At 37.1% G+C, this 18,727-nt stretch overlaps 2 protein-coding genes across 2 annotated transcripts; both read right to left on the bottom strand.

The window, feature by feature from the left end:
* Nucleotides 1-5: 5 nt before the first annotated feature.
* LOC141300510 (uncharacterized) lies at nt 6-16,850 on the bottom strand. Its single transcript, XM_073830800.1, has 9 exons — nt 16,740-16,850; nt 16,127-16,295; nt 15,552-15,603; nt 14,665-15,039; nt 14,501-14,585; nt 9,566-9,711; nt 8,796-8,843; nt 1,297-1,427; nt 6-961 (listed from the first exon to the last, which is right to left on the bottom strand). Exons 2-9 carry the CDS (start codon nt 16,273-16,275, stop codon nt 811-813), a joined length of 1,137 nt encoding a protein of 378 aa, XP_073686901.1. The 5' UTR covers nt 16,276-16,295; nt 16,740-16,850; the 3' UTR covers nt 6-810.
* On the bottom strand, nt 3,789-8,274 carry LOC141299974 (xin actin-binding repeat-containing protein 1-like). Its single transcript, XM_073830285.1, has 2 exons — nt 8,245-8,274; nt 3,789-8,130 (listed from the first exon to the last, which is right to left on the bottom strand). Exons 1-2 carry the CDS (start codon nt 8,272-8,274, stop codon nt 3,898-3,900), a joined length of 4,263 nt encoding a protein of 1,420 aa, XP_073686386.1. The 3' UTR covers nt 3,789-3,897.
* Nucleotides 16,851-18,727: the final 1,877 nt, after the last annotated feature.

Raw genomic sequence — 18,727 nt, 5'->3', positions numbered from 1 at the left:
TTAAATGAAGCTAGAAATTATTTATTAATTTTAGTTATTAAAACAATGAAACGGCATCTCAAAACTATGTACACATCTTCATTCAGTGATTTTATCCCTGACATTCACTAAGATCGTCAACATCATCCAGCATCACAGCTATAAAACACATTTATCATGGTCTCAAACATACGCTACCAGTCAAAAGTTTTTGAACTGTAAGATTTTTATTTTTCTGCTCACCAAGCCTGTACAGCAATTTTGAAATATTTGTTACTATTTAAAATAATGGTTTTCTATTTGAATATATTTTAAAATGTAATTTATTCCTGTGATTAAAGCTACATTTTCAGCATCATTACTCTAATCTTCAGTGTCAAATGATCCTTTAGAAATCATTATAATATGCTGATTTTTATTTCAACATAGTTTTAATGATAAATATTAGAATGGTTTCTGAAGGATCATGTGACTGGAGTAATGATGCTAAAAATTCAGCTTTGAAATCACAGGAATAAATTTCATTTTAAATTATATTCAAATAAAATTTGGAAAAAACTGTACTTTGGATCAAATAAATGCAGGCTTGGTGAGCAGAAGAAACTTCTTTTAAAAATCATTAAAAATCTTTTGACTGCTAGTATAACAACATAAACATTTTAGAATATATGGAGTGAAACTGATTTATGTATGTTTAATGAAATCATGTTATGTCTATGTCAAATTAAATTTGATTTAAACGCGTTAAAACACAAAGACCAGAAAATCACATTTGCCAACATCAGACCATCTGTTAGTCAAGGTTATGGCCCATATACTTGTTCAGTAGCTCTAAATGATCTTGGTGTCATTCCTCTGTATCCATCGGTCTTTATGCTGCTGACGGCCGAAGCCTTCGTCATAGTTGCCACTCCGTCTGAAAAGCTGCTGATAGTGGAAAACACAGTAGAATTCCCCATAGAGAGGCGCATAGCCTTGAAGACTAAAACCAAGCAAAACATTGTTTTAGCATTTATTTCTTATGATCTGTTGGCTATAAAACCACATTAATATGGAGCATATTTGTAGATTAACAGTTTTAAGCATTGTCAGCAAAGTAGGTTAACAGCTTAAGAGGCAAAGTCTGAACACTGGCCCAGAACTGCAAACTTCAGCATTTCCTATTTAATGATTTGCTGCGATCCGTGGTCTAGTTGCATTATGAAGGCAAAGTGTTTTTGCTCATTTTGAATCATAAATGTAATGTTCTAAATGTTGAAATTTGAGTGATTTTCAGATCATTATCAGCTTTTATCATTATTGTCTGAACATTCTTACCTCAGTTTCTTTTTGCAGTGCTTGCAGCAGAAACAGCTTTTGTGAAAAATGAATTTATCTGCGGCCATTCTTTCCATTGGGTAAACTGGTTTCAGACAGGCTGAGCATGTTTCCTGAGCTGCTGGCTGAAACTACAGTCACATAAAAGGGTTAATACACCATTGTTCCATAAAACTCAGGGTCAGAAGTTGGCTTTTTATTCACTTAAGCTATTAGGATGTTATTTTTTGGCTTTTGGAAATCACTGGTGTAAAGTGTTTGCATTGTATCAAGGTAAAAGCTGTGTTTTGGATTCATTATGACTATCCATTGGTTGGATGGTAAATTATATATTTTTTCTTAGAGATGTGAAATCTTTTTTTAATGTCTGGCATCGCAACATGGTGCAGTACAAGTGCAGTAAGTTCAATAAAATGTATATTATCTAAATTCTAGAAACACTTTATAATGAATAATCGTGCTATAAACACCACAAAACCAGTTATAAAGGTCAATTTTTTGAAATTGAGATTTAGACATTATCTGAAAGCTATGATAAGCTTTCCATTGATGTATGGAAATGTTAGGATCGGACAATATTTGGCCGAGATACAACTATTTGAAAATCTGGAATCTGAGGGTGCAAAAAAATCCAAAAACTGAGAAAATCGCCTTTAAAGTTGTACAACTTTTAAGTGACCAAAATTAGAGAACAGCAACCACTGTAGCACGAAGGATGATTTCAACTAAAATTGTGAAGGGTTGCAGCTGTCAGAAATCAGTAGGAAGTCTAGAGGCCCTTGCTTTTAGTAACTTCAGCACATCTGTGGCCGTAGGACATCACTAGTTTCTCACACTGCGCTGATGTGATCTTGGTCCACTCTTTTTCAAGTCTCTTTCATAGTTTGGTAACTGAGGTGGGTTTCTTAGCCATAACTTAGCTTCAAGGAACTGCTTTACCTATTCTGCAGTGTGATGGGTCATTGTCTTGCATGAAAATTGCAGGCTGATTATGAGGTGCTTGCAGGGAAGAAACTGCCTGTTGTTGAAGGAGATTCTGATAAACATTTGTATTCTCCTGCCATGTGTTTGTGTAAGAGACCCAACTCCTGCCGCAGAAAACATCTCCCAATTCATGACACTTCCTCCTCCACCTTTCCCTGGTTTCTTCACGCACTTGGGCTTCAGTCTTTCCTCAGTTTGACACCAAACAAAATGTTTCCAATCAGACCCAGATAAATTAAACTTGGTCTCATCACTAAAGTGAACTTCGGAGCAGTTCCGCATGCTCCTCAGTAAATGTGAGCTTAGACTTTTCATTCTTTCTGTTGATGAGAGTCATTGCAGAGTGTACTTTCAGTCTGATTCTCTTAAACATGCGAGACAGATCCTTACCCTGTTCAGCACTGAACTGGCAAGCAATTCCAGCTGCAGTGCTGAACTGATTTCTCACATTATCACGTCTTCTCATGCGTTTGTCTTTTGTGGGCAACCAGCCTTTTTGGGGGACTTGAATGAATTAGTGTCATTGTAAACCTGCAAATTTCAAGAAATCACAGATTTGGAATGACCAACTTCTCTTGCCTTGGCTGAAAGGGTCATCCTTTGACCTTCATCTGGACAACCTCCTGTCACAGGGTTTCAGTCACCTTAGAGCCGCCCGACATCTTGCAATCTCAGTCAAAATTAGAAGAATGCTGCCAGTTAAACAGGGTTTGTCATATAATTAGGGAAATTAGCACCAGGTGCCAGGTTAACGCCAATAAGGTATCTGTAAGTGTACTCTAATTTTGATCAGAGTTCCTTTTTAAATATCTAATTTAAGTTTTTTTTATTTTTTACTGTGTCTAATTATTACAATTAATTTATGAAATATGCTTAAAACTGCTCTTTTTTCCCTGTTAGGATGAGTTCAAATAGGACTAAGCAGTCACCTTAACATTTAGGAAATTGTAGGTTGTTCTCTAATTTTGATTTCCACTTTATATTTTGATTTATAACCATCTTTGTATGTACGTTAAACACTAAAATGCTTGTTTTTAATGTTACCAAAATATTTCTGTTGTATTACGTCCATTTAATCTCATAACAACACTTTATATCATTTATATGAAAATTCATATAATGTAAAGTTGTATGAAAAAAATATGAAGGGCTATCCTTATAAACCTACCCCAGCAAATGCGAAAACGTACAAACACAGGCATATGAATTCATACAAATTTGCAACAAATAGAAATAGTTACGAATTGTCATGCTGTTACTTGTGGTTTTAATAGTTTTACTTGTTAAACATAAGATAAAGCCTGTTTACTGAAATGTATAATGTGACATAACACGTTTCTATCATTTTTATTGACAAATATGGCAGAAATTCAAATTATTGTATGCACAGAAATATTAGAACATGTTTACAGCAAAACCATGGGGAAACAATAGTTTTAAAAAATATTAATTCACAAAAAAACAAACTGAAATACTAACAATGATCTTAAAGGGAAATAGGAATAGTGAAGTAAACTTCTATAGATAAGATAACCAAGCAAAAAAAAAGTACAAAAATCCATCAGCTGTTACATTTTAAAACCTTTCATTTATGTGACAACCAAAACTGAAATCAATTTACAGTGGGGGATGGTCTTCTCTAATAAAAGGAGTGTTGATTCTTGGGTACGTCACAATTTCTGTTGTGGCTGGACTGCTCACGATGAGCTTTTTAGAAGTTGTCCTGGTTTCTGGTTGGGTTGTCACAACCGTAGAGGTTTTCGAGGAGTAGAACTTGTTGCCGAAGCTGTCCGTCCTCTCATAGTTCTCACTAATGGTTTTTGTTCCGATTAATCTTTCTCCTTCAGGCCTTGTTTGCACTTCCAGCACACTTACTTGCCGGCGTGGATTCGCAGGGCTCGAGGATGCTCCTTTTGTGACAGAACATTGTCTGCGGTCTGAAGGCACACTACAGCAACACTGAAGCTTGGGCTCTTCTTTTGGTTCTTCTTTCTGAGGTGATGGCAACTCCGAAGGCTTCCTTGCCGCAGACTGAATTGAAATAAACGAAGGAGATGCTGGTGAGGCTGATCTCTGTTTAGTTGTGGGAATAAACAGCTCTGGCCTTGACGTTGTCTGTTCATAACCTCTCTTTCCAATCTGGTTTAGAGCTTTTTGTGATTTGCTTGACCCAATGCTGATTTTCCTGATTTTACCTGAGGGAGGTGAACCTTGTACGGCCACCATGGACTCCCTGAAGAGACCAGAGAGTCCTACAATGTCAGAGTCCGATTTCAGAGTCGATACTGAGTAAAGAGCCTTCTTAATGGCCTCCTCGATATCCATGAGTCTTGCAAGCGTTTGGTCTTTTAAACGAATGATCTCCGCACCAGCTTTCTCCAGGTCTCCAAAAGCCACCTCCATGGATGTCATCATCTCAGGTTCACTTGGTGCTTCAATATGTTCAGGCGTGACTATTTTTGGTTTGATTTTCTTCTCCTGAGGCACGACCCAATCAGGAACGCTCTCGAAAATGTTTTTAAGCGAGCTCACGTCCACTTTGTTGGTGTCTTCTTCGATTTCTTCTACTTTGGAGAGTATGTTTTTCAGTTCCTCTTGCTTTTTCAGCTTGTCAAAGATCTCCATGACCGCTGGCACGTTTCCTTTCATGATTTCATCCATGTGCACCGAGAGCCTCAGCCTTCGCTCATCCTCGGTCTCTCTTCTAATTTTCTTTTTCCGTCTGACCACTTCACTAACTTGTTGACCATCACTTTTTTCATTTCTTTCTTCCTCTGTCTGTTTGACAGAGTCATTTTCATGGGGAGGAGTGATTCCCTGTGCTGTTTCAGTTTCCAGAGGTGTAGAGGTCCTACTGATGTTGTCTGAGTTATTCACGTTTTCTTTCGCCATTTTGATTCTTTTAGGTTTTACAGGAGGCACTGAACCACTCGGCTTCACGCCAAAGTTTTGAAGAGTAGCATGAAATCCTGTAGAAGATTCACTGATGATACTTTCTGCTGAGCTCTTTGGAGTTTCTTCAACAACCTCTACACCACTGAGTTTTTTATCTTCAGGACTTCCAGTGTTGCTCACTGATGTAGTAATATGAAATCCCCTGGAAGATTCATTGACGATGATTTCTGGGGAGCTCTTAGGAGTTTCTTCAACAACCTCTACACCATTTAGCCTTTTATCTTCAGGACTTTCAGTGTTGCCCACTGATGTATCACTGGGCGCGTGTTCAATGGAATCAGCATGCTGTACACTTTTGCAAAGTGCATCTTCATGAGACTTCATGAGAGTTGAAGATAATTCAATCTGCTCAGATGGTGGTTTTGAAGTACCAGGAACTTGGAATTTGTTGAGATGTTCTGCATCAGTTTCAGAACTAAGAGGGTTTGGCTTTGTTTTTAAATGATCAGGTTTAGGTGGGAGAGCTGGTTTGGGTCCAATAGGAGTTTTACGACTTTTAGCAGGTGTTTCTACAGAGATAGGCAAGGGAGAACATGTCACTGGTTTGTTTTCAGATGGTCTTGTGTCAGTTTCCTCAGGTGATTTTACAGCTTCCTTTTCAACTTGAGGCACAGAAGATGTTGCCGACTTATTTTCTTCAGTCCTGTCACTTGGCTGGTTCATCATCACATTACTTGTCTTTTTGCATCCTGCATTTCCTTTACCAGCATTTCTATAAATCATTGCAGCTTTAAAATCACCCTTTGTGACATTAAAGTTTGACTTTCCCAAGGAATTAAGAGCTGCCTGTATGCTACCTCTCATGACATCCTCCTTACTTTCTTGTTCCACTTCAGATTTGGGAAACTCTGAGAGCTCTTCATTCTCAATTGCATTATCATTGTTTTTCACATGTGTAAACCCATGGGTCATTGAACCAGAATCACAGATTTGTTGGGTTTGATTTATTTGGCAAGCATATTTTGCTTGTACACTCTGCTGAAGAGCTTTTGCCTCCATGGTCGCCTGATGAAGGTTCATAATGGCTGTTTGCAGATTCACCAACTCATCGTCTTCAACAACATCAACTAGCTCTGCTTGGAGAACGACTCCGTCATCCATGATATCTCGATTTTGGAGACTTCTTTCTTTTTTCAGATTGTCACCGGTGTCTGGACAATGTTCAGACTGGTTTGTTGCTTCCGGATGATCTTTTTTATTATTTACCGAGCTTTCTTTAGGTGACGCTTCTGACTTGTTTTCATCCGACTGCATGTTGAAGCTTGTATCTATATTGGTAGCCACAAGGGCTTTAATCTCCCTGGTTTTCTCTGATTCCATAGTAGACACACCTATATGTACATCTGACGTTGTATCCTGCAGGAATTTTAGATGATCACGGTCTTCTTTCTGAATGCAGCTCTGGAATAGCTGCACATTAATACTAGTTTTGTTTGTATCTACTACTGAAGAACTTTCTGGTGAACTAATTTCAGTCTTCAGATCACATTTTTCAGACTCAAGGCTTGAGGGAATGGCTCTAAAACCAATTTTACCAAACTCCATTACCCCTGTACTGTCTTCGTTGTGGATAAATAGAGCATAAACTGTTATCTCTCTCATTCCTGTGGTTCCATCTTGTATTAAGACTCCCTTCCTCAGGAGATTCTCTTGACTGAGTAGATCTTCAGTAATCTGCACCACATTGGCAGTTCTGCACTCTTTATCGTGAGTGAATGGAAGTTGGTGAATGGGGACGTCAACTTTCTGAATCTCCATATTACCCTGACTGTCTTCTTTTAGAAAGGTCACAGTTGGGTTCAAGTTTGTTCCTGTTAGCATTTGAAGCATGATATTCTTTATGCTTCCCGTCACCATCTCCTCATCATGAATTTCTGGTCTTGTATCTTCATTTATGAAATTATATTTTGCTTTCTTAACGTGGCCAGTTTCATTAGCTTCAAGGATGGTTCCATTAGAATGCACAATGCTGAAGTTGCATAAAGAAACTAGAGTTTCTTGTGTGTTCTCCAGGATAGTTTCTGATTCTTCTTTGGTTTGCAGATTGATCTTATCAAGTGGAGTTGATTCAAACATCTGCGCTCTGTTTCTTACATTGGCCTTCAACAGTTCTTCTTCTCGGGTGAAGTTGTCATTTGTTGGTGAGATGTTTTCTTTGTCATGTGTTATTGTTTCGAAGACCTGTTTGGATTTAGATATACTTACAAACAGCTCATTTGTTTCAATGAAATCACTGGTTAGACTGTTATGGTGAATGTCGGATGTTTCTGTCCCATTAGTCTCAGAATTACTCTGTGGTTTTTGCTCTGATCGACTTGTATCCTCACAAACAATGTTTTTCCTTGGACAGAGGTTTTGAGTATCCATCATTTGAGTTTCAAACATTCTGCGCGTGGCTTTCACATCTACCTTGATGTTCTGCTCTGATGTCACTTCCTCTGATTTGTTGAGCTGAGGATTGTTGACGTCGTTGTAGGAGTTACGCAGAGGTTGTTCAAACATGCAGACGGTTTTCTTGATGTCGCCCTCTTGAAACTCCTTGTTCATCTGAAGTTTTTGATCATGGATCTCCACTGAATTGACTTCATGGTTTTCAAACATCCAGCACCTGGACTGGACCTCACTCTGGTATCCAGTGTCTGAGTCCATGTTAAGAACATCAGCCAGCTCCTCCTCTACCAAACTGTCTACATTTTTCAATTCAGGACAAGTGTGTTTTAGCAGTCGCCTAAGCTCGCATTTTTGTCGGCGTTGGTGCAGAATAGATATTGCTTCTTTTGTAGGGGGTGGTGATGTAAAGGGGCGTTCATGTTCATCAGAGCTGGTTTCCAGATGGTGCATTGGTGGATTTGATTTAGGTGCATATGCAATGCTGTTTTGCGCACCTTCAGCCATCTACAAAAATGAAGAATGACCACATTAGATTATTATGGCTAATATGTAACCTATTATTGTAAATGGTTAGGATTAATTTTGAGCAAACATAAATTGTTAAGAAGTTAAACATACCTTTGGAACTGTAAGGAAGCCAAACCGCATGCCAAAGAAAACCAGCGTTTTGTGCCAAAAGTTTCAAATGGTTAATAATTTCAGCAATCTGAATACAGGCAGTTGAGAATATTATGACTTATGTTAGTACTATGATTAGGAGCGCAAAGACCGGTGAAAACACCCAGAATAATTATATGGTTTGTCCTGCAAATGAGTGGTTAATCAAACAGTAAATTTAATTTCCTACTGTATGTTATTATTTTATTCCACACCTGAGAGCTAATTTTTTTGAGTATGTAATTACAGAAAGACAAGCTGCTAATGTTTTAGAGCACTAAACATACACACAAAAAAGCCTGATTATTTTTAAGAATAAGGTGCATAATACAGTATCATCAACTTAATTTTGAATAAAACACAGCATTTACACACACTTTTACAATTTATTCAGAGTTCACAGCAGGGGTGATGTTTGCTAGTGGTTATTTTGTACTCTAAATCAAAGAAGAAGAAGCCAAAATACGTTTTACCACTAGATTAAAGCATATATTTGAAACTAATTTCCTTACCTTGATTGTGTTTAGCCTTTTTCCAGTTGGAGAAGTGATATTCTGGTCCTACAACAACAACAACAACAAAAAATCAAGGAAATTACAAGTATGTCTGAGCATATATGATCAAAAAGTGATCTGATTTTATGAACCTGAAAAATGTGTGTGACCCTGGACCTCAAAACTAGTCTTAAGTAGCACAGGTATATTTGTAGTAATAGCCAAAAATGCATTGAATAGGTCAAAATGATCGATTTTTCTTTTATGCCAAAAATTATTAGGATATTACGTAAAGATCATGTTCCATAAAGATATTTTGTAAATTTTCTATCATAAATATATCTAAACTTAATTTTTGATTAGTAAAATGCATCGCTAAGAACTTTATTTGGACAACTTTAAAGATAAAAATTTTTGCACCCTCAGATTCCATATTTTTTATATAGTTGTATCTTGGACAAATATTGTCCTATCCCAACATTTCCATAAATCAATGGAAAGCTTATTTATTCAGCTTTCAGACAATGTATAAATATCAATAATACAAAAAAGAAAATACCCTCATGACTGGTTTTGTGGTCCAGGGTCACATATTAGCATTTATAAACATCCATGCAACTTGAACTTGTAGCTAGAACCATGACATAAACCATTTTTTCCAGCAGCTGTTACATGCATTTTATTTAGCAGCATTTTCTTACTCCAGCCTGCTTTAGGTTGTCTCATCACCCAGGCCCCAGAGGTCACCAAATGTATTATGAAGAATAAATGTAGCTACAAGTACTAACTGGTTTCAAGAGGTTTCCTGCAGGTTCTGCAGCTGCCACTTTTGACAGATATAGTGCAGACAGCGCTCTGACGGAAATAGAGGGTTTCTCCAATCCGTAGGGAGCAGAGTTTTCTCTGAAGTCGGCGACTGACCTTCTTTTATCCTCTGTAACACAGCAGAAACATCAGAATCATGATATGGGTATTGTGACTCAAACTTTGACTCCTAATTTCCTGAATAAAGAAATGAAATCAAGGTCAACATCTGTGCTTTTACAACCAAGACCCACAAATGCACACATCAGGGGGCACCAAATACTTTCTGAACTGTCAGATACGAGTTTAATTTAAAAAGAACTGTTTGTTTTTCAGTGGGAGGTGAGCAGTCATGTGATTTGTCAGGGATATTGTTTGTTAGTTTTGCAAAATACTTTATCAGTGACCCAGCAAGCTTTCAGCAGACTTGTATGCCTAAATATAACATAGATTATGTCTCTTACAGTAATATGTAGTAGAAAACCCATGAAAGATGTGTTATTTAAAAAAAATCCACATTGCTTTATACATATTTTGGACGGGGGTGCCATTATTTTGATGACGGAAATGATTGCACTCAGTGAGCTACTGCTTTTTTTTTTTTTTTTTACCAAAACACAACTCAGAAAATTAAATACTGATACGATGCCACATTGTGTTGGTTTTAATTATAATTTTCAGTCGAAGAGCAACAAGAGAAGCAGTGTCTTCGTTGCTTTCCTAGCAATAAGAAGAGGAAAAACTTACTAAAGACCTGCGTCTTTGTTCTCTCCACTTAAGCCCTGGTGCCTTTGGGGCTTTTAGTAGACCACGGCTACTGAAAGAGCTTACAAACGGCAGAGACAAGAAATGCTAGATGCCATCCTAGCAGGATGTAAACATGCTGAGGCTTGTCACCATGGCACGATTGTCGAAGGAGCCTACACTTATATCCATCACCACCCGCAAGCTCTTTCAGTAGCTGTGGTCATTGTATCAGTATTTTATTTTCTGAGTTGTGTATTCCGAGTTGTTGCAGTAAAAATAGCAACAATGAGCACCAATAGCTCACTAAGTGCAACCATTTCATGTAATCGAAATTACAGTCAAAACAGTCAAAGTGGATTTTTTTTCAATAATGTAAATCTTTCATGGGTTTTCTATTACATATTTCAATAGGAGACATCATTTACGCTATATAAAGCCATACAAGTCTTGATACCCGGGGTTCTCTTTAACTGTATAAATGAAGCCATCAAGACACCACCATTCAAAACATTGCATATTATTATCATACTAACTAAAGCCTTGTAGTAGTTTTGTGCATGCGTGAACATCATGGCAATGTACAACACAAAGTACCTCACATGGGAAACACTTAACATAACACATAAATGCGCGTAACCAATGTAAATCAAGCAAGCTGCTATGCATAGGCCACAAAGTGTTAGCGGACCGGAGGGAATTATATGGAATATTTTCCAGAAAACTTCTTGCACAAAATAAATTCCAGCACTTTCAAGGACCTGTATCTATGTGTGTTTATTTTCAAAAACTTTCCAGGGCCTTGAATTTTTTTTTTCAGATATACAAACTTTCAAGGATTTCAGAACCCAAGGATTTTTGTTGTTGTTGTTATTATTGTGATACCCATTTTGTAAGTGTTTTCTTGTTGAAATGGTGACGGTTATTGCTCTGTCAGCTCTCATTACAGTAATGTGGACAGCTGCTATGAATGCAAGTCATCATTGTAGTGTGCAAAGCGTGCTCAGAAACTAGACTGGAAAACATCTGACTCTCCGTGACACAGATACCAATGGGATTTCCAGACGGGAACCAAGAACCAGCACACAGCTTGCTTGAATGAGCAGAAGGGTACAGACTAATAATCAGTTTCAAGGGCAAAATATCATCTTGCTCCAAGTCTGTGTAATAAATTTGTGATCAACTCTGTATTTTAGTATATGAATGTTTTGCAGGCACTGAAACTCTGTCTGATAGACATGTGTCTATTTTTTATTGTAGTAAAACATTTACTCGGGAAGTGCATCTGCATTAAATCACCTTGTTAATCACGTGATCTTGGTGTCACAATGATTATGGGATTGGTTCTATAATCATTGGTTAAATGACCATGTTTTGCTGTCCAGTTTACCACAAAAGCATTCTCCAAAAGCTATTAATTAACAATACATGGTAGATTTTCTTTAAAACAGTCTAAAAATAAAGTGTGATGACGATAAGTGAAGCAAAGTGTCCAAATAGACATCCTCTTTAACACATTTCAGCATGTAAGTAAGTAGAAAATTAACAAGCTTATTTATTTGCTGGTTACTAATGTTCCAACCATAGTAAAATGTTTTTAAAACATAAATGAATAATCTAATTCTGAAAATCCCACGTCCCTGGTCACACAACAGTGGTCTTCTATAACAGACATGTTTTGGGAAATCCTCTTTAGCATACGCACTATTTGATGCAATATAACAGTTTAAAAATGTGTAAACATAAACTCACCATTCAGCGCTTTTTCTCTTTGTTCATAAGCTGAACTCAAATCCCTCTGAATTACTTTGTTACTTAGTTCAATAATGATCCTTTGACTGGTCTAATGGCCAATGTGTGTTCTCCGAGTGTGTCAGCAAGCCTGTGGCCGTTTCTGTGCTGGTAACAGCTGACCCTGTCGGCTCCCATGAAGGGATAAGTGCCAACCAGCTATTTTAGGAGCTATTCTGCTATTGCTACACCAGGCTGAGTCAATCACTTGTTGAGATACATACCTACTTTTCTAGTTTGCCCCAACCCAGCACTCAGAAATGACTAAAATAAGCATGTTATTTTCATCTTGTATCATTGTGAACAGTTGTTGCACCTGCTGTGATGTCATCTGGTGTTACAATTTGGAAACCTCTCACATGTGGCCCAAGTTTTAGAATATAAGGTATATTTTCTATATTACATTGGTAGTTTGATTTGACTCTGTTTGCAATGTTATGTGCTTTGTGTCTTGCATGCTCTTGTATATAGTTTGCTCTTGACATTTAGGTCACATGATAGTCTGTCAGCATGTGAAATTTAACCTTGAACTAGAATCCTTATTAGTAGTGTTTACTGAAGTATAAGCACTGCCCATAATTTGGTTTAAGGTGCTGAATAATTCCCAATCCCAAAACTATATGCAGCTATATGTTTTAAGTGATCAAATTTACAATTTTATCACTGGTTAATAAAAATTAAAAGAAAGGAAATCCAGAAAACCCTAGAAATCACTTAGAAATGCTGTTAAATTGCCCATGAGGCAAACTGAAAATATCAAAATTTGTTATTTTGTTATGTTGCTTATGTTAAACTGCCCCCCCCACACATCAATCTACACTCCATACACCATAATGGCAGAATTTCTTAAAACTGTTTTTTTTTTCTTAAACACCAGTCTTTGTAAAAATAGAAACTTAAATTATTCCATTGCATAAGTATTCATACCCTTATCTGGGACTATTGAAATTTAGCTCTGGAGCATTCATATCGCTTGCAGATGTTATTACACTTTGAGTGAAGTTAACCTGTGACAAATTCAATTGAATGGGAGTGATTTAGAAGGGCACACGTCTTAATAAGAGGTCTAACAGCTGAAAATGCATATCAGAGCAAAAACCAAGTGCTGAGGTAAAAAAAAAAAACTGCCTGGAGAGCTCAAAAACAGGATTGTGTCAAGCTATACATCAGGGGAATATACTCGGGAATAGTTCAGAAAAAATTCTGCTGCATTGAAGGTTCACAGGGCATGTAGTCTCTGTTACCTTTAATGGAAAAAGTTTGAAAGAAACTCTTCCTAGAGCTGGCCTCCTGGCCAAACTGAGCAATTGAAGGAGAAGGGCTTTGGCTAGAGTGGTGACCAAAAAGCTGATAGTCATTCTAGTTGAGCTCCATGATCATATGTGGAGATAGGAGAAACCTATAGAAGAACAAACATCACTGCAACACTCCAACAATCTGGGCTTTATGGCAGTGTGGCCAAACTCAATCCTCTCCTCAGTGAAGACGCATAAACTTGGAATTTGCAATAAAGCACCTAAAGAACTCTCAGATTGTGAGAAACAAGATTCTCTGGTCTGATGAACCTCAATTCCAAGCATCATGTTTGGAGGAAACCTGGCACAGTTTATCACCTGCAGAGTACCATCCCAAAATTAAAGTGTGCTGATAGCAGCCTCATGCCTTGGGGCTGTTTTTCAGTGGAAGGGACTGAGGGACTCGTCAGAGTAGAAGGAAAGCTCAGTGCACCAAAATATTGAGATAGCCCTACGCAGTCCAGAGCATTCAGAACCTCAGACTGGGCAGGTTGTTCACTTTCTAACAGGACAGCAAGAGTGGCTTATAGACAACTCTGTGAATGTCTTTGAGTGGCCCAGCCAGAGTCTGGGCTTAAACACAATCAAATATTTTGGGAGAAACATAAAAATGTTTATCTATTCCCATCCTAGCTGACAGAGATTGAGAGGTGAAGAGGTGAGGAGAAGAATGGCAAATAATTGCCAAATGCTGATGTGCAAAGCCTGTTGCATCAAACCCCTAAAGACTTGAAGCTTTAAAGTGCTTCAACTAAGTACTGCATTAAGTGTATGAAAACTTATGCAATGTACTTATTTGAGTTTTTTAATTGTAATAAATTTGCAATGTTGTCACAAATCTGTTTTTTGCTTTGTCATTGTGGTGTATGGAGTGTAGATTGATGTGGAAAAAAAAGTTAGGCAGCAACATAAAATGTGAAAAAATGACTTACGCAAAACACTGTATATCCTATAATACCCTGGCAAACACCCAAAGCACCCTAGCAAATACCCAGAACACCCTGGCACAATAGCACTGACTTTTACATATGCAATCACTCATCATTTTATCTTTATAAAATCTAAAAATCATGTTATGTATATACTCACCCTCTGGAGGGGATATTTTTTCACTAGAAATGCCAGAAATGGTCTTTCTTCTTTCGGATCGTGTTATCTCCTTTGATCTTGCACTCTGAAAGAGTAATTATTTCATCAGTAAATACAAATGACTCTTGCTCAAATGCACATCTCTGTAAGGTTCAACGGTTTACCTTTGTAAACACTTGAACCTCTTTAGTCACTTTCTCCTGTTCATTATGGATGTTATTAACCTCTGCCTCTACTTGTGGCTTCGTGTCTTTAGCATCCTTGTGATTGGGAAGAGTAGTTTTATTGGCTTTCTCAGTGCTCACTGATGCAAATGCCGTCTTGCTCTTCTTGGACTCGGGCTGGGTGGTGCTCTTTGACTCAAAAAGTGCCCTGAGTGCTGTGGTGCCTGTAGGTCTGTGCCGAGGGAGGCTCTCCATAGACTTACTGCGGGAGAGAGGAGAGGCCCTGGACCTCTCTTTGACCTCAGTCTTCTTCATTATTGTCTCAGCTCTGATCTCATTCTCACTGAGAGGAACTGGTGTGATCTGCATGTTGAGCTGGAGGAGATAAATTAGAAAACACATTCACAGTTTTAAGTTGTTATTTTAGTTTTCTTTGTGCACAAAAAGTATTCTAATCAAAGCTTAATAAAATTAAGGTTGAACCATTGATGACTATTTTAATGACTGTCCTTACTACCTTTCTGGGCCTTGAACATGTCAGTTACATTGCTGCCTATTGCAGGGGCAGAAAGCTCTCGAAATTCATCAAAAATACCTTTAATTTGTGTTCTGAAGATGAACAAAGAGGTCTTACAGGTTTTGAACGACATGAGGGTAAGTATTCAATGACAGAATTTTAGGGGTGAACTATCCCTTTATCCCCCATCTGCGTTTGAAGGAAGTACCAGTCTAAGATACCCAGATGACTGCTATTAACGACAGTCATTATTGGGGAATAAATTACCTCAGTCATGTTTTGACTGACCAATCAGAACTAAGCATTATAGAAAGCTGTGTAATAATACTGAATAATGTAATAGAGCAAGTGAGTTGTTAAGTGTTTTTACCTCATCTGCCGAATTAACTTCTTTGGTTTTTCTTTCCGGAGAGTTTTGGTACCTGGTGGTGGTGAAGACATGATGGTCAGAAGGTCTGATAAAATCATATATTTCATTTTATTTATTTCAACTGATTTCAGTAAATAGAATTTTTAGTTTCACTTTTTGTTTAGGTATAGTTTACAGTTCTGTCATAGAGTTACACATTAACATCGAGTCTATTAAGAGAGAAGAAACTTCTATTGTATAGAAAAAAACTATGACCAGCAACTATTTGGTCACCAACATTCTTTAGAATATCTCCTTTTGTGTTCAACAAGAGAAAGAAACTCCAAATACAAGTTTGGAACAACTTGAGGGTAAGTAAATGATGACAAACTAATAAAGTATAAATTCTCAGTTTGGATTACTGAGAGTTTCATATATATAGTCATAATTTATTAACATTTTTCAAAGCCCTTTCATCTCTTTTTTTCTGTGTAGGAGATCTCTAGTTTGAACCATCATGAGGACGAGTAAATAATGGCATTGCATTTATTTTTTGGTGGACTATGCTTTAAAAGAAAGAGGAGCATCTCTCTCACTGTGCCACAAGCTGAGAGACAGACTTCTTCCTGTCTCTAAATCCAACTTCAGTCCAGTGGTCGGTTGAAACACTTCTGAGAGACTGAGCCCTCCGCAAGCTGCTCTTCACTTCCATTTCTTCTTCCTCACCTAGTACTCTGTCCTTCATCCCAGCCCAACCTACACAGTCTGAACACATATCACATGGTGTATGACAGGGAGCACATCTGTGGCATTTTTAAAGCAGTAATGAGAAAAGCATTTAAATTGCATGTTTAAAACAGTTTTCAGATTTAACTTTAAAATGAACATGCACAGTAAGAAGAAATGCTTCTTCATTTACTTTGTTTTTAAATTATACAGAAAATAACATCTTTGATTAACTGACCCACGGCACATTACTCATATTAATCATTACCTGCCGTAATATGTAATTTATCATCTGCTAACAGATAATTAACTCTCTCGTTTACCGAACACTTTTAATCCATTGTTGTGCATTTAAAAACAATATAGATTTTAAATAATGGCCTAATTTCATTTTAAAATTACTTTTACAAATGTAGATAAGTTTCAGACACAAGCTTTTAATACATATAGGCATGAAATTGTTCAAATAAATGAATATTTTACCTCTGAAAAGTGTGTTGCTCGCTTCATTCACGGATGCCTAGAGATAGTTCTCTGTGCATCACGCGGGGAGCTTGCTGTGCAGAATCTGCGGGCAAAGTCCAGGTGTTTTATTACACCTGGCGCTGGGAAAACTGCCTCATGTGAAGGTTTGTACCCTGTAAAAAGCCCGGAGAGAAAAAATCTGATTGCAGTCAATAAAACACATGGCTGCGTAACAAATGCAACTCTTACGTGTCATCTCTGCTCATATGTTATGTAATATGTGCAAATCAAAAGTAGGCTTTATCAGGCCTGGTTGTCTGTCACTATAGGAGATTCTCTCACATTTATGGCAATGATACACAAAATGCATGTTATTATTTTTTAGTACTGACCTGAATAAGATATTTCACATAAAAGACATTTACATATAGTCCACAAGAGAAAATAATAGTTGCATGTATAAAAATGACCGAATTAAAAAGTTTACATACACATGATTCCCATCAATTCTTTGTTTTTGTTTTTTTACCAGTTTTATGTATTTGAACCATTTTCAAAAATGACTGAATAATTTTGAGATTCATCTTTAAACACTGAGGACAATTGAGGGACGCATATGCAACTATTACAGAAGGTTTAATCACTCTCTGATGCTCCAGAAGAAAGCACAATGCATTAAGAGCCGGGGGTGTAAACTTTTGAACAGAATGAAGATGTGTACACTTTTTTATATTTTGCCTAAATATCATATATTTATTTCTACTGTCCTTCAGAAGCTACAGAAGATACTTACATGTTTCCCAGAAGACAAAAAAAGTTCAATTTACCCTGATCTTCAAATTCAAAAAGTTTTCTTAATGCATCATGTTACCTTCTGAAGCATCATTTGAACCTTCTGCAATAGTTGCATATGAGTCCCTCAGTGTGAAAAGATACAGTCTCAAAATCTCAAATCATACAATCATTGTTAGAAAGTGTACAAATACGCAAAAAGGCTTAAAAACCAAATAATCTGAGGGACCTGAAGGATTTTTCTGAAGAACAGCAGGCAGTTAAACTGTTCATGAACAACTATCACTAAACAAAAACAACACAGTATTAGGAATCATGTGTATGTAAACTTTTGAACAGGGTAATTTCTATAAATTCAACTTTTTATTATTTTCTCTTGTGGACTACTGTATTTGTAAACATATTTTATGTGAAATATGCTAAGTAAAAAATAATATCCCTCTTATTTTGGTAAAATAATTAATATTTTGCAGATTCTGCACAGTGTAAACTTTTGACACATTTTCCCCCCATGGATACATTGTTATCTGTGTTTATTTAGCAAACATACTCTTGTAATCCAGAGTTAATAATTTGAATGTTTAATCTTATCTTAATCTTAATTCATATTAAAAGCATTATCTGCAATTTCTCCTTACATTACATGATGATAGGTGTTAAACAGATGGTTAGATTTTATTACTCAACCATGACTAAGGTCACGTCTCTGGGACCCCTGATGCCTTCTCTTATTAGGGTCAAGCTGCCTTTTGACTTTTGCCCTTGTAGGGTCGAGGTACGAGAGACTGCTGTAGACACTTATGTTCAGGGGTCAGTTCCGAGTCTGAGAGCCGGCGCGGCATCTCGTTCCTAAAAAGAGCAGCCAAAAACAGCTATGAGGCATTTTGTTGTGTCTAAATTCTACATGCTGTTCTCTATTAGCAACTGTAAAGCCCGTTGTGAAATGCATGGATTAACCTATGGGTCCAAATTTGTATGGTTGTCATAATCTGCACACTTTGTTCTGTTAATAAGTGTGACAGATTTTTGCATGTTATTTGATATAATCACTTCTTTGTGCTACTTGTCCTGTTTTTTTCTGCTTCAGTGCTTTGAAAGCACTGAAAACGGTTTAAGAATGGATACCGTAAAGACCTGATAACCAGTGAATGATTGCATTGTTTTAGGGCAGTAGTGTGTCTTGCATCATAAACACACTGGGATAAAAAAAACAA

The sequence above is a fragment of the Garra rufa genome, chromosome 24, assembly GCF_049309525.1.
Source record: "Garra rufa chromosome 24, GarRuf1.0, whole genome shotgun sequence".
Lineage (NCBI taxonomy): Eukaryota > Metazoa > Chordata > Actinopteri > Cypriniformes > Cyprinidae > Garra > Garra rufa.
Note: the sequence above shows the minus strand (reverse complement) of the source record. Positions and strands in the feature narration are given on the sequence as shown.